The sequence below is a fragment of the Sinocyclocheilus grahami genome, unplaced genomic scaffold (genome assembly GCF_001515645.1).
Source record: "Sinocyclocheilus grahami isolate Dianchi unplaced genomic scaffold, SAMN03320097.WGS_v1.1 scaffold1293.1, whole genome shotgun sequence".
NCBI lineage: Eukaryota > Metazoa > Chordata > Actinopteri > Cypriniformes > Cyprinidae > Sinocyclocheilus > Sinocyclocheilus grahami.
The window spans coordinates 143,904-167,734 of record NW_015506472.1 but is presented as its reverse complement, the minus strand read 5'-3'; the positions used below and the strand labels follow the sequence as shown (position 1 = coordinate 167,734).

Genomic DNA, 23,831 nt, shown 5'->3' with positions numbered 1-23,831 from the left:
ACACTCAATGTACTGTAATTAAAGTTCTTATGGATGCACTGCTTTGTTCTATATGTTCAAGAGGCAGTGGAGAATGATCCAAATGTACAAATGGAATTATCATGCAGCTCAATGTATATTTTCTACTCTTTTGCCAACTCGGGAGTGTTAATAATAAGAGGTAATGGTTCAAATCTGGGCCTAGAGCATTGACTAATACTGGGTGGAGTGATTTTTGTCACAGGAAAGCAACGGTCACTGCTGTCTGAAGCAGCATGCAGCAGATGAAAGAATATTACACAATTAGATCTCTTTAATGTCTGAGCAATGAGATTAAATCGAGAGCTAATGGAGACTTTCTGATTCTCAGATGTTTCTTGTGTGGAGAAAAAGCACTAATAATGTTTCTCAATTAGATTTTAAGATGATTTTAGATGTCTCGAACAATACAACGGTGGCCAGAATGATTAGAACTAGTATTTTGACCAGCTAAAAATGGTTTAAAGTCAGTTATTTCTATCTTTTGCTGTAGTGTGTCAGTACGAAATATCAGTTTACATTTCCAAACATTTATTTTGCCATTAATTGTAATAATCCAGTGAGATTTTTGTTTGCACAACAGCCAGTGCTCCACACAGATATCTGATCTGATCATCATCCAGTCTGTCTGGAATGACATGAAGAAACAGAACAAACTGATACAGACTAAATCCAGGAGAGCTGTGGCAGCATCTCCAAGATGCTTCACGAGACCTGTGTTGATGTGAATAAGAGTGTGTATGAAAGCGCATCACTCACCGGCTGAAGAGCTCCAGCAGAGCCGTATGTCCTCGACTCTGGGCGATGACCACCGGTGTGGAGCCCTGTTTATTGCACAGGCTGAGGGCCTCTCGGGCCCCTGGCTGCTTGAGGAGAAACCTGGCCACTTTGAGGAGCCCGCGGCGGGCTGCGAAGTGAAGGAGGGTCTCTTGAGGTTCCAGTCCTGAAAGAGAGAAATGAGAGTGTTCAAAGAGGCAAATGGAGCGATGCAAACTTGGCCTAAATCATTACCTGTCCGGACTGACTGACAATCCAGAAATTTACAAGTACTTTTGTATTTTAATATATTTTAGACAGCTGTGCTGCTTAATATTTTTGTGGAAACTGTTCATCTTTTTTTTCAAGATTTCAGGATGATCAACAGAAAGTTCAAAACAACATTGTTTATTTGAAATATAAATCTTTTGTAACATTATAATGACTTTACTGTCATTATTGATCAATTTATTGCATCATTGCTGAACAAAAGTATTAATAAAAAAAAATAATAATAATAAATTAAATTAAATTAACTTACTGACCCAACAATTTTGACCGGTACAGAATGTGTGTATGAATTTTTTTTTCAATATGTCCTTGTATTTGGACATTGCATTGCATAACAAAATATCACACCAGGTTATATTCGTTTGAAAGAAAAAGAGCACAAGCACAATTTTCAAACATAATAATTCACCACACAAGTTTGTTAGACAAGGGCAAAGTATTATGATTCAGCAAAGAAGAACCAGCCCAAAAATAATGTCAATTAATTAAATATGTAAAAAGATTTGCCACCTGTAATTAACGTCACACTGTAACTGACCTGTCAACCATCACGTGACCATTATGAACTCAAAGGAACTGCTCTGATTACTTGGAAGCTGATCTGCAATGTCATTTAGGGACGTTTATTTGGCTGCAGATACGAGCTCTGGAATATCATCCAGTACATTCTCTTCTAAACTAATGATACCCAAAAAAAGAATGAACTTTTTATTTTTTGAAAAAGCAGTCACAGGCCAAGAATAACTGGAGATAGTTACACAAAAATATTATTAGCTCTCCAAAATCTAGCAGCTCATATTTTTACATTACAATACATAAGATATTAAATTAAAAATGTTAAATTAAATGTGTTAATTAATTTTTTTAATTAATTTTGTAAAGAATGTTAGAAATAAATAAATCAAGCATGATCCTGATGACCTACACTAATGCTATAACGCCCCCTAAAGGATCAACCACAGCATAACTACAGTTTAGAAAATCCTCCAGTTTGATAACATATAAAGACCTATTGAACAATGCAAAAAACATCTCACCATTGTGTCAAACAGACAACTTAATAAAGTAGATGTACTTAACTTCTGAAATCAAATGGACCACATTAAAGAACAACTACAGAATGATGCAACAGACGATTACTTGAACCTACAAGCCTATTCGAACCCACAACCTTTTGATTTCCAGCCCAGATCAAAGCACTAGCCTCCACCGAGCTGCACTCACGTGTGCTATTCCCCAGCAGGCTCCAGCCAGGGGGTAGCATGATATGTTTGAGGGCCAGGGACAGACTCTGGTCCAGCTTTTCGCACTCCTGCAGAGGGATCTGATGTTCGTCCAGTAGCAGAGCCTCCTCCAGCAGATTCGTCTGCCCCACCGCGCTCACCAGGAACTGGGCCATGTCGAAGGCCAGGTCCTGCACGAAGTGTAGGTGATCGGTAGCCAGAGTATGAATGTTACCGTCCGGTCCCGCTGAGCACAGTGTGACCAGCACCGACTCACAGCAGTTATGAGCTGCACAGAGAGGAAAAGATCATGACAGCAGTCAAACACATTCAACAGACCAATTTCAGTGATTGCAAACAGTGATGACATTTTTTGTGGGCAGAGCCTATCTGGTGGCAGAAAATTACAGTTTTAACGTAGCAGTCTATGCAAGCCATGGAATAAAAAAGGACATTTTTATATTATATCTGATCATTCTGGTAAGAAAAATCAACTCGTCATTCTCTCTTTTACCTTCGGCTCAGAATCATAAGTTTATAATACCACACTTCTGGCTTTTTTTCCTCAGAATTGACAAACTCACAATTGTTGAGTTGAATGAAGTTATAAAGTTCGAACTAGGAGATAAACTTGCATTTGCAAGAAAAAAAAAAGTCAGAATTGTGATGCTTTAACTGTAGGGCTAATACAATATGTCCCATATGTGAATATTATATAGACCTATTGTTTAAATCTAATTTATGCTTTAAAGTAGGGTAATCATAGTTTTTTTTTTTTTTTTACACAATTTATTGTTTAAATGAAAGTATTTAGTCAGCTAGAGTTGCAATATCTCATTCCTGGCAGATACAAAAACAACAAGTCCTTATTGCAATTGTACCTCATCATATGTGAATATTATATAGACCTATTGTTTAAATCTAATTTATGCTTTAAAGTAGGGTAATCATAGCAGGTTTCATCCATAGTCTGTCGGTTTAAACGTCTGCGTTTAGCTTCAAATTTTCAGATTCTGACATCCGAAGGCACAACAATTCATTTTTTTTCTCTAATTCCGTGGATTTTGCCCGCTTCCCTCCACTTGTTCCCAGTGTTTTTCTGCCACCACAATGCGCACGCATCTGCATGTGATGTAACCGTGACGTCTACTCCAAATTGGTCTATACAGTAAACAATGCTGATGACTAATAAAGGGAAATGTCAAAAGTTAATGGACGGGATTGCCGTTGTCAGATATTTAAGCTATTTAGCTGAACTGTGCTTTGTAATAAAAAAAATATATTAAATTAAAAATAAATACACCAATTAATAATTTATTTAAAATAAAATATAAAATTAAATGACAAATAAAACAACCTCTTAAAATAGTTACTTTTAAAATAAAATTAAAAATATATTTTAGACAGCTGTGCTGCTTAATATTTTTGTGGAAACTGTTCATCTTTTTTTTCAAGATTTCAGGATGATCAACAGAAAGTTCAAAACAACATTGTTTATTTGAAATATAAATCTTTTGTAACATTATAATGACTTTACTGTCATTATTGATCAATTTATTGCATCATTGCTGAACAAAAGTATTAATAAAAAAAAATAATAATAATAAATTAAATTAAATTAACTTACTGACCCAACAATTTTGACCGGTACAGAATGTGTGTATGAATTTTTTTTTCAATATGTCCTTGTATTTGGACATTGCATTGCATAACAAAATATCACACCAGGTTATATTCGTTTGAAAGAAAAAGAGCACAAGCACAATTTTCAAACATAATAATTCACCACACAAGTTTGTTAGACAAGGGCAAAGTATTATGATTCAGCAAAGAAGAACCAGCCCAAAAATAATGTCAATTAATTAAATATGTAAAAAGATTTGCCACCTGTAATTAACGTCACACTGTAACTGACCTGTCAACCATCACGTGACCATTATGAACTCAAAGGAACTGCTCTGATTACTTGGAAGCTGATCTGCAATGTCATTTAGGGACGTTTATTTGGCTGCAGATACGAGCTCTGGAATATCATCCAGTACATTCTCTTCTAAACTAATGATACCCAAAAAAAGAATGAACTTTTTATTTTTTGAAAAAGCAGTCACAGGCCAAGAATAACTGGAGATAGTTACACAAAAATATTATTAGCTCTCCAAAATCTAGCAGCTCATATTTTTACATTACAATACATAAGATATTAAATTAAAAATGTTAAATTAAATGTGTTAATTAATTTTTTTAATTAATTTTGTAAAGAATGTTAGAAATAAATAAATCAAGCATGATCCTGATGACCTACACTAATGCTATAACGCCCCCTAAAGGATCAACCACAGCATAACTACAGTTTAGAAAATCCTCCAGTTTGATAACATATAAAGACCTATTGAACAATGCAAAAAACATCTCACCATTGTGTCAAACAGACAACTTAATAAAGTAGATGTACTTAACTTCTGAAATCAAATGGACCACATTAAAGAACAACTACAGAATGATGCAACAGACGATTACTTGAACCTACAAGCCTATTCGAACCCACAACCTTTTGATTTCCAGCCCAGATCAAAGCACTAGCCTCCACCGAGCTGCACTCACGTGTGCTATTCCCCAGCAGGCTCCAGCCAGGGGGTAGCATGATATGTTTGAGGGCCAGGGACAGACTCTGGTCCAGCTTTTCGCACTCCTGCAGAGGGATCTGATGTTCGTCCAGTAGCAGAGCCTCCTCCAGCAGATTCGTCTGCCCCACCGCGCTCACCAGGAACTGGGCCATGTCGAAGGCCAGGTCCTGCACGAAGTGTAGGTGATCGGTAGCCAGAGTATGAATGTTACCGTCCGGTCCCGCTGAGCACAGTGTGACCAGCACCGACTCACAGCAGTTATGAGCTGCACAGAGAGGAAAAGATCATGACAGCAGTCAAACACATTCAACAGACCAATTTCAGTGATTGCAAACAGTGATGACATTTTTTGTGGGCAGAGCCTATCTGGTGGCAGAAAATTACAGTTTTAACGTAGCAGTCTATGCAAGCCATGGAATAAAAAAGGACATTTTTATATTATATCTGATCATTCTGGTAAGAAAAATCAACTCGTCATTCTCTCTTTTACCTTCGGCTCAGAATCATAAGTTTATAATACCACACTTCTGGCTTTTTTTCCTCAGAATTGACAAACTCACAATTGTTGAGTTGAATGAAGTTATAAAGTTCGAACTAGGAGATAAACTTGCATTTGCAAGAAAAAAAAAAGTCAGAATTGTGATGCTTTAACTGTAGGGCTAATACAATATGTCCCATATGTGAATATTATATAGACCTATTGTTTAAATCTAATTTATGCTTTAAAGTAGGGTAATCATAGCAGGTTTCATCCATAGTCTGTCGGTTTAAACGTCTGCGTTTAGCTTCAAATTTTCAGATTCTGACATCCGAAGGCACAACAATTCATTTTTTTTCTCTAATTCCGTGGATTTTGCCCGCTTCCCTCCACTTGTTCCCAGTGTTTTTCTGCCACCACAATGCGCACGCAGCTGCATGTGATGTAACCGTGACGTCTACTCCAAATTGGTCTATACAGTAAACAATGCTGATGACTAATAAAGGGAAATGTCAAAAGTTAATGGACGGGATTGCCGTTGTCAGATATTTAAGCTATTTAGCTGAACTGTGCTTTGTAATAAAAAAAAAATATTAAATTAAAAATAAATACACCAATTAATAATTTATTTAAAATAAAATATAAAATTAAATGACAAATAAAACAACCTCTTAAAATAGTTACTTTTAAAATAAAATTAAATATTTAAGCTATTGTAGTAAAATAAAATTATAAGGTTGTTGTAGTACTACTGTCAGTATAGGCATAGAATTCATGTCTGGCATCATCATTTATTTACTGTCAACTTTTTTTTTTTTTTTTTCAACATTTTTTGTTTTAATGAAAGGTTTAAAGTAGATTTACTTAAGCTACAAAACTTTGATGGTGTTTGACAGTATAAATGGAAAAAAAAACATGCAATGAATTAATTTAAGTCTAAGTCATGATTTATTCTCTAGTGATATGTGCTAGAGGAAAAAAAAAAGGGGGGGGGGGGGGGGAGGACCAACCCATATTTACATGTAGAAAGCATTTATAAGAATCCCAAATGTCCTCCTAGTGGTCTGGACTTCCGTTGTTTGTATCCCACTCTCTAAAACAGTTCCTCAATTAACATTCATTCCAACTGACATACATTTACTTAATGCTTAAAATGTAAATAAATCATTACATTTTTTTTAGTGCACATGACTTTGTTACTTATCAGCTACATGACAAAACAGTAAACAGGAAAAATATGATGCAACTTCTATTTCCAGAAGAAATATTTCGGCAATGTCCCATTAGCACACTTTACAGCAGAGAAATGCAAGATCAGGATAGCAGTTTTAGAAATATTTAACCTCCATAATGTCACATATTTCAGAGTGAAACAATGTTAATTAAGAAATAATGTAGACCCAATTTCATCCAAAAAGTGATTAAATACTGCAATGTTACTGGTTATTGTAATTTCTCCCTATAATTTTTTGATGACAAGAATTATTATTTTTTTTTTTGTAATAATGTCACTGACATCCAAGATGTTGATGAATTTGTTTCTTCATTGGAACCGATTTGGAGAAATGTATCATTCCATCACTTGCTCACCAATGGATCCTCTGCAGTGAATGGGTGCCGTCAGAATGAGAGTCCAAACAGCTGATAAAACATCACAATAATCCCAACACGACTCCAGTCCATCAATTAACATCTTGTGAAGTGAAAAGCTGCACGTTTGTAAGAAACAAATCCATCACGCATTATTTTTAACCATTGCTTCTGGATATAATACGAGTCCTCTTTCCATAATATTGCTGCAAAACAAGCAAAAAATGTCAAAAACCAATGCTAAATTTCTGATGAAGAAACAAACTCATCTACATCTTGGATGGGCTAAGAGTAGGACTGCACGATAAATCGAAATGGAATCGAGATCGCGATTCGACAGAAGCTGCGATTGTCATGCGTATCTTTCAGTGAAGCACGGTTCTGTGATCAGCAGTAAATCTCCATCCGAAGGCCAGAGGGCGTTCTCGCACTGAAACTCCAAATACGCCTCGCAGAAGAAACCCATAAAATGCCTATTGCTGCAGCTGAATAAACAGAAGATTCAACTGCTTTCATTGATTCAACGTGACTAATAAACACACGACTACAGAAATATACGGTTTATCTGAGTTCTTATTATAATTTTCATTAAAATAAAGTATATTTATAATGCAATGCCTTTATCACTGCTTAAATACTATGAAATATGTCTGCTATTTTTTTGCGTAACTTGTCAGTGAACTACGGCTACGTGTAGTAAATTCTGCTCCATCTGAAAGCACGTGATGATGATGATGATTTCTTGCTGATTACAGAACTGGCTTTTTTAACAAAATGCGCATGACAATCGCATTCGATTAATCGTGCAGCCCTAGCTGAGAGCGAGTAAAATTGCAGAAAATGTTCATTTTTAGGTGAACTACTCCTGGTATAATTAAGTAAAAGGTCAATTTTCATGCTGACTACAATGCAAATGCCATATATAAACACAAAAACTAGTTTCACAAGTGCCAAACACGGTTTCTCTCTCCCTCCATCAGCGGATCATCCCCTTCACTGACTGCTGAGGCATTACACCTGACACTGAACATAATGACTGAAACACAAGACTTACGCATTACTGCGCTCCACATCATTCATTCATGCTGACTGAACATCTCTATAGAGAGCGGGCTCGCTTCAGTGACCAAACAGCCCTAAATAAACACTCATATCACTCAAACAATAAGATAAGAAAAGACTTACAGACTAAAGATATGCCTAAAAATATGCCACAGAAATAGCAGATACATTTTTCCATTGAACTCTCTCTATGGGACTGAGCTACACCGTGTTCATTCAGACTCAATCCACCCGAGTCCTTAATAGGATCACCAAGCAAACAGGTTTTGTTGACCGGAACAAGTGTTGCCATCTCTGTTTGGCCCAAGAAAAACACTGTCCGCAGTGAGGACTTGCATGAGGGTTAATTCATATAACATGATCTTTGATAGGAACCTATAGCTTAAAACACAGAATGTCAACAATTCTGTGTTTTTCTGTCAATGTGGGGTGCTGTGTGTACATTAATGAGGGAAAAAAATGAACTTAAATGATTTTAGCAAATGGCTGCAATATAACAAAGAGTGAAAAATTTAAGGGGGTCTGAATACTTTCCGTACCCACTGTATATGTACATGAGCTAAGTGAGTAAACTGTACAGAGTGCTCATTTTTCTCTGTCAAAAGTCATTTCTTAAAAAGAGGACAGAGGGCAGCATGTTCACCCAATTCACCTTCCCCCAACTGAGTAAACAAAAAAAAGTGAAAAAGTCCCTAAATACACAGTCAGAAGAACATGGATAGTTAAACATTCATCACTAGAACTCACAGTGAACAACCACATTCCTCAATTTCAATATTTGCCAATAAGTTAATGTGAAACTTAATTTCTTAATCCATCTGAAATGTGGTGTGAGTCATTTTTCAATGCTAAAATACTTTATCTTGTCCCTGTCCATGCAGAGAAAACAAAGTAATTTATAGCTTGATTTTTTTGTACAGTGTTTTTACAATATTGACCCACCAGCTTTTGACTTAAAAGCATGCCCTGAGATTTCAAGTTCAATAATTCAACAACACGTTTGCATTTCAATGTCGTTTGACATGCAGAGAAATAATTAAATATGATATCTTTTTTTTTTTTACCCCTGCAGTTCCCTCATGAACCCCAATTCGATAAACTCCGTTTTAGGAGATGTGTGTACCAAAAATGTCCTTTTTTAACAGAAAAAAGGTTGAGAGGTCATGGTTGGGATGCGTCATAGATCTAAGGATCTAATGCGCTCACCTGGACACACAGCCTGAAGGGTGGCATGGTTGACCTTTAGTGTGCTGGTAAGATGTCTCTGAGCAGAGCCAGTGAACAACAGGAAGAACTGCACCTCCCCCTGTTCTCCTTCATCACAGAGCTGAACTGTTAGCACACACTTGCCCTGACACAGGAAAAGAGAGAATTGTGTTTCTGAATAAGAATTGAATATATTATTGGGCAAAAGCACAAACAAAATGCCAAACTGATCCAAGCTTCCACCAGTTCCAAGACCTTTTCATTGAATGACATGTTCATATTCTGCATTTTCAGCAAACTTGACCATTAATCCACAGTTTGAAAAAAACAAATGAATAATTTATACATGATTTATTAGACAGGCACTTGATGAATGTGAAAAGTTTGCAAAAAGTATACTTTCCTTGCTTTTAAATGGAACCTTTCATATATTTTTAACCCAAGAACTCAGAGTCAAACGCAATGAGAAATAACTGAAGTTGTGGTTACAACAGGATATCACACTCGTGTTGGTCTGCACAGATTGGCACAGATAGCAGTGAGAATTTAACAGCACACACCCTGATGTTCTACATGAGAAGCTCCCCTCCTCCTGTCACACTTTCACAAATTAACATCTATATAAATAATATTCAAACAACATGTTCACAGTTTTGCTCAGTGGCCAATGGAACCACCACTGCAAAAGCCATTATGAATTTTTACTGTGACTTATAAATATAAATTGTAAGACATGCAATAAATAAAGATTCTAATTAGAATCAAAATGTATTTCCTATTTAAATAGGACAATTGCGCTGGAAAATATCAAATGGAATTATGAAAAAAATAATCTATTTATTAATTTACATTTTTTCTATTTCTAAAACTTCTATTTCATTAAATTCACCAAAGAAAAAGGTATTTATAAAGTAACAAAAGGTTTCCATTTCAAATAAATGCTGTTCTTTTAAAAATGTTATTTGTCAACGAACCCTGAAAATGGATCACAGTTTCCACAAAAACATTAAGCAGTAGCTCAGCGATTTTCAACCCTGATAATAATATAATAAATGTTTCTTGTGCAGAAAACCATCATATTAGAATGATTTCTAAGACTGGAGTTATGATGCTGAAAATTCAGCTTTGCATCACATTAATAAATTCCATCTTAAAATATATTTAAATGGAAAACAGTTATTTTAAATTGTAATAATATTTCATAATAGTACTGTTTTTACTGTATTTTTGATCACATAAATACAGCCCTGGTGAGCATAAGAGACTTCTTTCAAAAACATCATTAAGTGCCATTGGGATTTAATGGTGACCTTGAAGAAATACTGTAAAAAGCACCACTTTAACATTTTGTCATGGTTAAAGAATGCAGAAACGAATGTGCCGATCTTAAGAGTTTTTTAAACTTCTAAGAACATAAATCTCCAATGAACCATGACATAATCAACTCAAGAAACCGAAAAAATAGAATTGAGAAGTAGAATGTTCTTTGCTGAACTTAAAGTGCTAGAAAGAACCATTAAAAACCTTTGGTTAATGGCAAAGTCCTTTGCGTTACAGCAACAGAAAGGATGTTTGAGTTTCGATGGAGACTGTATACGGTACGATTGACAATCAGATCAAATTGAAGAAATCTGAGCTGCATACTGACTCCTGAAATTATTTCAGGAGAGGAAAGACGTCTGTGGGAATAAAGACACAATAAGGGGTGTCACACATACATCTGTGCTCAAAACCGTCCTCTAGGACTATCACCATTGTATCCATTCATCTCAGTCCTTTGGATAATCCAATATCATTTCTGCAGTTAATTACAGACATTAACACAAAGATAAGTGTCTTTGAACCCTTGTCGGATTTCACAGCAGTGGAGGGAAAATCCCTTCTCTTTGTTGACTGTACGCCGTACGTCAGATGGGCTTCTTGTGATAGTTACCCAATACCGGTCATACATCCTTCCGGCTGCTCGACTCACTTTCTGTTCTTGTAAGGCGCTGACAGTCATATTCCCCTTCGGGATCTAGATTAGCCGTATTCCCTAGGAAGCATTCAATCAGGGCTCACCGTTATCCTGAATGAGAATTTTATTGATGTTTCAAGATCGATTGATAGGACTGCAGACTTTGAGCAGACTGGCGACGAAGCCAAATTGTTTTTAACTGGGTTCTGCTTATATTATTGCAGAAAATGTACGTGTTAGAATACTTTCTTGTATTTCAGCTTTATGTGCAGAGACAACTTTAAGCGAGACATCTGTTAATTGATCTGTTTGTTCTATTTATTTGAGCGTCTTGATTTCTTACATTTTATCTGTCAATCGTACCATAGGACATCCTTGTGGTCCATGTGGTTCACCATTGCATAAATTAAAAAGCCAAAATGTGCTTTTTACTGTTTTGTCTTTTGCTTTTCAAAGAAAAAAAATCTATTACAAAACAACGATTTAAAAATATTTAACACTGAACATTTTTAACATTCTAGCAGACACTATACAAACAAAGCACTTTTAACTTAAAATTAATAAGTTAGTAAAATAATAATTTTTGGCCATCAGACCATTTGTACATTTTTTACTGTACAATTAAAAGCAGCCTTGCTGAGAAGAGACTTCTTTTAAAACATTAGAAAATATTACAGATCCTAATTTAAACACTATGTGTGAAAAAAAAAATGCGTCTCCATCTATAAAAGATTTGACTGAGCAAATAAAGAGAAATGCGAGAGGGTACTTACATATAATGGGGCTTGACAAGGACTAAGTTTCATGACTCTGGACACTGAAAAGATAAAAAAAAAAAAACAGTATGTCAATGCAAATCAGATCAACCAGAATTCTGATGCTGCTTTCAGCCCAGTTATAAAAGGTTTATAACTTGATAAGTTTGAGCATGAAAATAGCCTCAGCAACTGTGGAACCAATTCAAATTAGCACCTCTACTGACAATATAACTGCTGTTTGATAAACGGCACTTCAGACCTAAAAGATATTCATGCGTGTGACTCACACCTTCAGTCTCAGTGAGTGCAAGACACGCTAAAATCCACTGCTAACTCACAGGCCTGTAATTAGCAGAAAAGTGATGCATTTAAATGTTTAAGGGAAGAATAAGTTCATGGGTGAATCTCACGAAACATGACAAAATGATGGTCATATTTCACTCCAAAAACCAAAAGAAAGAGACAGGACATTATATTAGGAAAATGTTGAATTACAAAAACATTACGTTAATCATAAGCTGGTATGGAAGTGTGCTTAATTTACATGAAAATAATGTTACAATAAATGAAAAGAAATCTTGGTCCTAAAAGTAGGCTTAATTTTCTCCATGCAGAATATCTTTTAGTTTTTGGACATTTTTAAGCAGCTTCAAATTCTTTAATTAACAAACAGTCTTACATGCAACCCATCGGCCATTCATTCTTTCATTGGTTAAAACAGTGCTGCGATATTGAAGGTGAAAGGTGAAAGGATTAGACAGCTAATAATACCCATCCTAATCCTATTCTCCTGCACTTAGTTTGATCGACCTTCCCTCTTCACACAATCTTCATATTTTATCTTTAATATCTGATTTTGCAATGCAAATTACTTTGTTTTCAACATACTTCTCTTGTTTTCGAAGAGAAAACATATCAGCACTTTACTTGAGAGGCGTAATTGTGTAAGATCAGTTGTTTTCAGAAAATACACCTTTACCAAATTTGCGCATTTAATTATTTTTATTTTTTTTTTTCTAACACATTTTTGTAAGGTTTATCCTAAAAACAAGAAAAAAAAATTTGCCAATGCATAAGAAATTTCATTTAAGAACACATTAGTTTTGCTTCTAAACTAAATGCCTCTTGCTTTAAGTCCAAATAGATAAGTAGACATTTTACTTAAAAACAAGACAATGGGTCTCATTAACCATTCATATTTACTCAAATATAATAATCATATTAACTGGAACATTGAAACAAGCATTTTCTATAGCTGCTTTGAAACAATATGCATTGTTAAAAGCACTGTAGAAATTAACTTGAATGCAAATGAATATGCACACATTAGCATGCAAAATCTAGGTATTTTTCACACACAATTTAAGATTTATCCATAACTTACATACTAGAATACATTGTAAATTCAGAAAAATGTAAAACATGCGCAAAAAAAAAACGAAAAAAAAAAACTGTGGAACAAAAATGGGAGGGGTGGATACTTCATCTTAAAATATATATTATCTTATATCTAATGTGTATGTGTGTGCTGTGCATGATCAAATACGCCATTCTTATCCATAGAGAATGAGAGCGAAACACCTGGCTGAACCTGAATGCAGTAATGACCAGTGAAACTGCCTTTAAGTTGTCTAAGATTTCAATTAAATTCACCTGCTGTAAGATGATATATACATAATCTTATACTATAAATACTTGGCGATGCATGAGTTCATCTACATCAAAGGAGAAACATGGCTTCCCACCTTGAGGGGTGGCTTAATTCCTTTCATAATGTTCTATTGCACAAAGAGCAATGACATGCAGCAACAATTTAAAAGGGGAAGTTGTATCATCACACACAGGCAATGAAACACTGCTGATGTGACAAGAGCAAATATCAAATATAGATTTCCTCCCAGCTGAAATGGTTAAGGAAACCTCTTTCTCTGACACCTGCATATTCATAATGAACAATACTGACTTCATAAGGACGGAAGGAAATAAGCAGACCTGGAGACAAACTTGAGTTTTATCCTACAGGATGGGCATTATATACACTGAGGCAAAGCTGTTATTAATTCATTATTAATTATTTTCAACATTGATAATAAGGAGAAATGTTTCTTTAGTAGCAAATCAGCATATTAGAATGATTTCTAAAGGATCATGTGACACTGAAGACTGGAGTAATGGTGATAAATTCAGCTTTGCATCACAGGAATAAATTACATTTTAAAATAAATGAAAATAGAAAATAATTACAATTGTAATCACATTATTTCAAAATGTATTGCAAAAGGATAGGAGTTCAATCTCAAGTTTGAGCAATAGAGAATTACTGAAAAACCTACCAGAATGTTTGACCCTCAAGCAAAGCATGATGATCCATGAGGACCCTGCAATTAATGTCTTTAAGGCCTTTTCGAATTACATGCATCTGCAAAATGACAAATTATAATAATTCGATCTGACCTAATAATCAGGGCAGCTTATCTGAATTAGGAGATAATTATTATGTCAAGTCTCTGAATGGAGGCCTAAGAGGATTATGAGGGCTTTGGGTTTAGGTAAAGCTCAGTGATCTGCAATTTCCTATGGACTTTTGTGCGGCAAAATACAGCACAGTCAATGTTTTAAACAGGCAATAACATGTGCTAGCCTTGGTAGAGTAGAAATAATCAGCGCTGCTTTAGTGCCTCAGGTGTGAAGATTTAATAAGCGGAAGTCTAAAATGTTGCTAGCAGCTGCTATTGTTTTGGTTTTTCATCTTTTTTGCCTCCAAGTGATATAACAAACTCTATATTAAAATGTATTTCCATATCAAATACGCCTGTCTTTTTTAAACAAAGCAGAGTAATTATGCACACACTACGAGTAATTTCATACAAAAGACCACAATATACATGTATATGAGTTGATAGATAGTAAGATAGTTGAATATGAATGATTATAAACCCTAGTGGTTTATGGTATATGATATAATATGACAGTTGTTCTCAGTGAGTGGGCGGCACCCCAAAAATGAGCCTCGAGTTTGATCTGACAACAGGAAAAACAATGCAAAATTCATATAATGAAACAGAGCAATAAAGAGATTCTGCTATAACACTATGTGCTACTATAGCATGTTATACACATTGCAGGTTTAATAAAGGAGAGAGAAGGGGGGGGGACCTACTCAAACAAGGAAGTATGTTGTATTAATAATGATGCATTTAAATATTTTTTTTACAAAACCAAATTTAAAGTTTTCATTTAGTCGAAAAACAAAGGCAAAACTTAAAATAAAGTTTAAAATGTAATTAAAATTTAGGTAAGTGGGTGATTAAACTATTTATTGTTGAGGGTGCTGTGTTATTAAAGGAATAGTTCATCCATAAAATGCAAATTTGCTGAAAATATACTCACTCTAAGGCTATCCAAGATGTAAATGAATTTGTTTTTCATCAGAGCAAATTTTGAGAAATTTAGCATTGCATCACTTGCTCACCAATGGATCCTCTGCAGTGAATGGGTGCCGTCAGAATGAGAGTCCAAACTGCTGATAAAAACATCACATTCACACGACTCCAGTCCATCTACTGACATCTTGTGAAGTGAAAAGCCGTGTGTTTGTAAGAAACAAATCCTTTATAAAGGTGTTTTAAGCATCCATAACATTTCTTCAAGTGGAAAAAGTCCACCCCTCGTTGTCCTCTCATGCACAGCAGTATTTGTTTCAAACCGTTTTGGACTGTTGATTTGCTTGTAGATGTGCATTTCTCTCTCCTGATTCTGAAAAGACTACTTTTTCACTGGAGAAAGCAATTTTATAGATAGACTTGTGGATGGATGCAATGGTTTAAAGTTAAAAACATCTTAATGATGTAATTGTTTCTTACAAGCATGCAGCTTTTGGCTCCACAGGATGTCTTGTGGATTATTGTGGTGATTTTATCAGCTGTTTGCATTCTCATTTTGACGGCACCCATTCACTGTAGAGGATCCATTGGCTAAATTTCACCAAATCTGTTTAAATGAAGAAACAAATTCTTCTAAGTTGGCCATACCACCCACTCCTAGTATGAATAGCCAAATAAACAGGTTTAGAATACGGGTAGGGCAGTATTTTTGTGGGTTTCAGGCATTATTCAGAATTGCTAAGGAAGCACGGAAACATACACCATATGATCAAGTTCAATGTGGTCGCTTGCCAATTGTGTGAGAAAAACTTGATCGTACTATATTGAAAACGGCACAGCATCAACTAAATACCTCTGTTTTTGTTGTGGTGTGACGGTTTTCAAGCACATGGAACAGCAACACTCAATAGTGACATCTGATACTGGTGTCCCTCACTGACACCTGATCATGACAATACTAAACCCACTTTGTTTTTACATGCGAGAAAAGACTTGGCAAGATCAGCCTGTATAAACACGTTTGGTTTAAATACATATAGCTAAACTGACTGAGTTAAATATATGAGTGTCACAGCAAAGGGTCTGAATACTTAGGACCATGTGATATTTCAGTTTTTCTTTTTTAATAAATCTGTAAAAATGTCAACAATTCTGTGTTTTTCTGTCAATATGGGGTGCTGTGTGTACATTATTGAGGAAAAAAAATTAACTTAAATGATTTTAGCAAATGGCTGCAATATAACAAAGAGTGAAAAATTTAAGCGGGTCTGAATACTTTCCATACCCACTGTATACTGAAAGTGCCAAGAAGAAATAACAAACAGAAATTGTAGTCCATTGACATGAGTATCAAGATTTCATGAATATCATAATTGCAATATAACGTCAACAATAAACCTGAGTCATTAAGAATGAAATCTTATAAATTGTCCTTCTGGGTGTGGAAACTGGGTGTTATTAAATGTCATTTGAGACATAAAGCTTGTTTTATTACTCTGACCTAAGACCACACCTTCTGATCAATGCACGTTTTGAAGTGGTTCCTGATCTACTGCAGTTCAAAAGCTGTGGAGAATTCGTAACTGTTTGTATGTAGTTCTCCAGAGAGCCACATTAGTAATGCTTGAGTGACTCTGTCTGTGTGTGTGTGTGTGTGTGTGTGTGTTTTTGGGGGGAGGGTCACAGCTGAAAGGTGTGGAGGCGGAGCTCGATGTTTAACCACTTGGTTTGTTTGAATTTCCTTAGCAACAATTATTGACACTTCAAAGCATGAGGGCCACTGTTCTATCCAAGACCATGAGATAAATGTTACAGCTGGAAAACCGCAGCACATTTATCAACATACCCATTGAAAACCATCCGTTTAATCAAGATCTCTACCTGCCAAGACAAGCAGCACTTTTATTCCTCAAACACTACTATTCAAATGCTTTGGGTCAGCAAGATTTTTTTTTATAGAAATGTATATTTATTCAGCAAGGACACATTAAATTGTGACAGTGAAGACATTTATATTTATATAGCAAAAAATTATGTTCTTTCAACTTTCTATTTATCAAAGGATCCTAAAAAATTATTAGAGTTTATTAGAATTATTAGTATATTAAAATGATTTACAAAGGATCATGTGACACTGCAACGCTACAGTATCTCCAGTGGTGTAATGTAACAAAGTAATAATACTTTGTTACAGTAAAAATAAAGCTGCTTCATGATGCCATAGAAGAACCTTTTTGTCTAAAGGGTTCCATAAAGAACCTTTAACATCTGAAGAACCTTTCTGTTTCACAAAAGGTTCTTTGTGGCGAAAGAAGGTTCTTCAGATTATAAAAAGGTAAGAAAGAGATTGTTCTTTAAAGAACCTTTGACTGAATGGTTCTTTGTGGAACCAAAAATGGTTCTTCTATGGCATCGCTTGAAGAACCTTTTGAAGCACCTTTATTTTTAAGAGTGTACTTAAGTATTTTTTGGGAGTATCTGCACTTTACTTGAGTTTTTATATTTCTGCCAACTTTTACTTTTACTCCACTACATTTCCTAATTAAAATGTATACTTTTACTCCGATACATTTCCCCAAAGCATATTCGTTACTTACTACAAAATAGTCAGAAGTCAGAAGAACACGGACTGCAGGAAATCAGGTTTGACAAATCAGTGGTCTGGTTAGATGACGGTGTTTACTTATTGAATGAATCAACTTTTTGAACGAATCGGTTGAGTAAATGACTCAGTGATTCACTCATTAACACAGTCGAATGATTTGTTTCTAAAAGAATCAGTCGTTTGAATGAATCGGTTGAATCTCAATGACTCACTCATTAACAGTCACTTGCTGTCACCTACTGGCAGTTTTAATTTCACATTTCGACTATTTTTTTCATGTTTTTAATCATTTCAAATATCAGTATTCACCGTTTTATGTTAAAAACAAAACATTAGGCCTATTTATGCATCTGTAACTGCAGGTTAAATGCATCCATGTCCCCTCTGAGATACATTAAACTGTGTAAATGCATCTAAATGCTATTTCAGATGCAGATTCCAGAAATGTTTTCTTATGTTGGAATGAATGACACTAAGTACCGGATGAAGTGCTTCTTATTCTAACCCAAAAAATGCAAAAATGGAAGAAAGAGTTCAAACTAAACACAATCTTGCTACTCAAGCGGTGTGTGAATTTTTATATATATGTATGTGTATATATATATATATTTATTTATTTGCTTCTTTTCCATTTTGCATTTACTTGTATTTTTACTTTCAATACTTAAGAATGTTTAAGTACTTTTTGTACTTAAGTACAATAAATATCACATACTTTAAGACTTTTACTCAAGTAATATTCTAAACTGTGACTTCATCTTCTACCAAAGCCATTTTCTGGTAAGATATCTGTACTTTTACTTGAGTATGGCTTTCAGGTACTTTATACACCACTGAGTATCTCACAACCAATCCGTACATATTTTACGAAGTGGCTGATTCATATGAATTTCGTATGACCGCACTCGTACGATTTCATACCATTTGTCTAGACCCCAGTGAAGGGTAGGTTTAGGGGCGCGTTTAGGTGTAGGTCAATCGTACAAATTCATACGAATTGTGCAAATCGTAATATACCTACAATTTAGCAAAAATTGTATGAAGTCAGGTTGTACAAATTAGCCACTTTGTAAAATATGTACGAAATGCAATAAAATCGGTTTGCACACTTAAGATTGGAGTAACGATGCTGAAAATTCAGCTTTGCGTCACAGGAATAAATTACATTTAAAAATATATTCATATAGAAAACAGCTATTTTAAATTATAATAATATCTATCTATTTTTTCTGTATTTTGATTAAATAAATGCAGCCTTCGACTTTAAAAATAAAGGTTCCAAAAGGGAGTTTTTGCAGAGATGCCATAAAAAAAAACAATGTATAAACTTTGTCAGACAAAGTTTGATTAGATGATAAAAGTACAAATTCATTATTCAGCACATGATTCGAGTCAGAAACAATGCTATTAGCCAGCCTTATAAGAAAGCTTGTATACCTTTAAGAGGCTGCCCTCAATCTTTGAGCAAATTTTTATTTGTTTTTAACCTAACAGACAAACTCATGATCACAGACACGAAGAACAGTATTTTCAGCACCCAAAAGAACCTTTCAGCAAACAGTTCCTAAAAGAACAATGTTAAATAACATTTTAATAATCTAAATACCCCTTTTCCACTATAAAGAACCCTTTGTGCAAAGGAAAGTTTCCACAAATATATTAAAGATTATTCACGGAACCATAGCAGCCAATAAAGATACTTTATTTTTAATAATCTCTTTAAAAAACATTGAAAAATCTTACCGACCCCAAACATTTGAACGGTAATGTATAATGCACCAGTTCCAGCTTGAGGTTCACTCAGGCTCCCTCCTGTAGGTACAGCTTTACACTGCATGTGACATATGACTGTATGATGTAACTTTAAACTCGAAACACATTTAAACTACTGAAAGGCACCTTTAAAAGAAATTCTAAATTCACTGTCTGCTGCCAATCAAACTGCTAAATTTGCTCTTTAATTGGCTCAGAACTCACGCCACAGGTTTTTAATACATACATTTCATTTGCATTTCTCCTCACATTTGAACAAACTCCTCGGATGACATCTTACCTCAGATCTTGAGAACTCCAAGCTGAGTCCAGCAGAGCTCAAAGATCCATTACTTCAGCAGATTACGTGAATCAAACGAACCAAAAAGCACACCTGAATCTTCATGCATCTCCAGTGCATGGCAGGTTAGGTCACAGCGCTGATTACTGTGAGCTAAATGCGGCTTTGTGTTTGGCAGCAGATAAGAGCCGTGTGATGTCATGGGTGGGGGAGGACGAGGAGGCCGTGGCTTAGGTGTCTGTTTCCAAGAGCACTTGAGTAACAGAGGCCACTGCTGCTCGCTGTGCCGCCTGATGCCTGTCTGGTTAATGTTCTCCTACCTGACGCTCTCAAAACCTGCTGTTAGGTCCTGCTGTTTTACTCCCTCAGGGAACGGTAACACTATTTATGGGTCAACATTTACCTGTATTGCCTTACTGACATCACATTTTAATAACTGAAGGAGGAAACCCTGGCAAGAAACACTAAAAACAACAAACATAATCAATAATAAAAATCGATTGGCCAGTCCACCAGAGATTGAGAAACTTCAAGGAAAAGTTTTTGCACTAGTGGTTTGACGTCCAATTAAAGCAATTAATTTTCTCATGAGCCAATTAATTAAATAACTAAATAAACTTCCATCTAGAGGTAAGCCTAAGTTTCAGATATAGCTGGGTTAAACCGCATTATTTTTCAGATAAAAGATGAAAATAAGAATGAAACACAAAAGAAAACCCCGATTAAACTTAAATTATGCATACAGTGGCTATAGCCATTTAATAAATAAACTAAATAACTTGACATTTACAGCTTCGATATTACTGTGCTTTTAAACAGCATTAAACACTTTGTGTGTGATAACTTTAGGCTTTTATTGTGGATTTAAAAATCTCACAATTTTAGGTCCTAAAGACAGAAGTAAGAATAAAACGCAAAGAAAAAAAGCATTCAAAAATCTGCAATTTTCTGAATATATATATTTTTTTGTATGAAAACTCGCTGTGATTAAATACTAGGCTTTGTGCACCTGCTGACTTGACTTGAGTCAAATTTCATTTCCAAAACTGATAAGCCAGTAGCCTACACATGTGGAAATATAAAACATGTTTTGTTGTTTGCCCTGTTAAAAGCACGTCCATAATAATACATGTCGGGTGAATCCAGAAAGTTCAACTTTAACTAAAGCTGTCAAGCATCCACACGACTTTATATTTCTCCAAGTATGCATGAAATAAACCACTTACCTCTTAACTAAACACGTCTACCGCCGTGTTTTGCCTTTAGGACGCATCAGGATGCTAATAAACCGGAAACCATGTTTCATGATACTCTCTGAGGAAACATTAACCGTGATCTTTAACCAGTGGGAGGCAAAGGCTGATCACCAAAAACACTTTGCTATCAGTTTGTTTGCTTCTTCCAAGCGGACATCGAGACGCACTGAAAAGCATAATCATTTATATGTATTACTTATAAGGAATAGCACCTGACAGTCAAATAGAAATCCGCTCCAGTAATCTCTATAAAATGATCACACAAAACACTTTATTCTGTAATCGCAATCGACTGTGATTGGTCCATCTCGATCAGCGATGAGAAAATTATCAGGAGACATCGGTGCGATGATAATAATTTACACCTGAGTTGTGAGACTGAGAAACGCTGCTATGCAGTGAAACTGAAAATACCCAGTAAATAAATCAAAGGTAAAAAAAATAATTATTTATACCAATCGTACCTTGCCTAATCGCAGACAAGCTCCTTGCCGTCTAAGCCACGCCCATCTGAATTCGTTCGTGAATAAAAGGAAACATCAGTTTGATGTGCGTCTCTACTATAAAGACGTTTCAGGAGTTTGGTGTCTAAATTAGGATCATATTATTGATTATTTTGCCTTATGCACTCACAGTATACTTTTTTGTTTGAGGATGTTAACAGCTGAATGTTTTCAATAGGATTTGTAATCAGCAGGTGTTTTATAGTTTGTTGTGCTGCCCCCTAGCGATAGATAAATAGACTGCATATCAAAAACTCATCAAGTCAAGTCAAGTCTGCTTTATTGTCAATTCTTCCACTTGTACAGCACACACACACAGAGAAAATTGAAATTGCGTTACTCTCAGACCCTTGGTGCATACAGATAACACTAGCAGTAGAAAATAATTATATTCAAAATGATTATATATATATTAATTCTGATAATGTGAATAAAGTGGCCCAGCATAGTGGTGTTCAAACTTGGGAACCCATAAGGGGCTTGTAGGGAGTCCGTGAAAAATATTAATTCATTCATTCATTTTAAGGCTGCCAAAGTTAAAGTGTGCCCTTAAGATATTATTAAAATACATTTATCGTAATTATGTTTTTGTTTCCATTCACTAAATGTAATTATTTCATTCTCCTTTCTGCTCAGAAATCAATACATTCATTCATTTTCTTATTATTTGTTCTTTTTTTTAAATATTCTTCTATGTTTTTCTACTTTTCTTATTTTAAAAAACTCCTGACTTTTTTTTTCTGTGAAAAATATGAATTAATCCCATGTACTTTTTGAACTTTTAATAGGTTTTTTTTTTCTTTAAATGTAACTTTTAATTAAAAACAAATCTTTTCCAAATAATATTTGAACAAGTTTAGTAAAATGACAATGTAAAAGCTAAATACTGTATGTTATATTTATTTTTGAAAACATTTTTTTACTTAGTTAATAATATTACATTTAATATTAATATTAATATTGTATAAATTAATTTTCACACATTCAAATATACAGCTATCAACAGTGTCCCCAAAAGGGATCATTATATCCAGGATCCTTAAAAGGTTTATAAAAACATATCCAAGATATCTTCCACTAAAACAATGAGAGTCTAGATGAAAAGTTAAGTGTGAAACGGTCTAAAAGTGCTTCCGTCTGACACTATTAACCCTTTAAAAACAAATAACATTTCCAAAACATACTATTATTCAATTTCTATAGTGAGGCATTGCTTGTGTGCATTGTGAATGGAAGTTCAGGGGTCTCTGAATAATGAGCTCCATGATCCTTAATGAACTGTCTCCAGTGTGTTCAGAAAGCCCCGGTGACCCCTCTCTCCCCCCAGCAGAGTTCTGGTGTTAGATCAATAAGGAAACTCTTCTCTCTGTGTTACACTTACCCTTCAGCGCATTTGCAATAGCCAGAGTAGAGGGAAACGTGAAGTGAATTTCAATATCCCGTCTGCAGTCCGTCGCTCCCAGTCTGCCACCAATCAAGAGAGATGGGAAACAAGCTTGACACAATGAAGTACATTGCCGGCTTTGTCCCGTCACAAAAGCTGTTTTGTCCATTGAAGGACTTGCTGGAGGAGGAAAGTAGCGGTGGCAGGGTGGGCTGTCAGACTCGGCCAGCTTTGTCAAAGTTGATTCATGTAGAGTTGGGAAGTTTTATGGTTGTTAGTGATGTTGTTGTTGTGTTTTCCATTTTATTATGCATTTAAGTACTGCTACTGTTGAAGATTTTAAAAGACCTTTATGGTAATAAATGATTCAAAGGTTTCAGCTAAACAAATTTAATGTAAGCTGTAGAATATCATTTTTAGGAAAAAGTGCCATTTTTTTCCACATTCACTCACTAGTACTGATATAATTAACGATAGTGTAAGGAGGATATTGAACTTATTTTAATATGACTTATTTTTGAGTCTGTTTTGTGTGTAATGCAAAAAGAAATGTTAAAGTAAAACATGTCTTATTGGAATTTGTTGTTGTTGTTGTCATTTATTTCTGCTCAATATCAATATTTTGTGATTTTCCTCTCTTTTGAAAATAATGCTTTGATGTTTCTGACATCATGTTTAAAGGTG

The 23,831-nt window shown here is 35.0% G+C and overlaps 1 protein-coding gene across 1 annotated transcript in view; it reads right to left on the bottom strand.

The window, feature by feature from the left end:
- The window catches only part of LOC107568913 (A-kinase anchor protein 13-like), an 84,148-nt gene extending 62,848 nt beyond the window's left edge, over window positions 1–21,300 (bottom strand). The window contains exons 1-5 of the mRNA XM_016254909.1: window positions 21,231–21,300; window positions 11,979–12,022; window positions 9,249–9,393; window positions 4,890–5,177; window positions 876–961 (exon numbers count right to left, since the gene is read on the bottom strand). Of these exons, the coding sequence (XP_016110395.1) occupies window positions 876–961; window positions 4,890–5,177; window positions 9,249–9,393; window positions 11,979–12,011 (552 nt within the window). The 5' untranslated portion in view covers window positions 12,012–12,022; window positions 21,231–21,300. The remainder of the gene's footprint in view (window positions 1–875; window positions 962–4,889; window positions 5,178–9,248; window positions 9,394–11,978; window positions 12,023–21,230) is intronic.
- Between the last annotated feature and the right edge of the window lie 2,531 nt (window positions 21,301–23,831).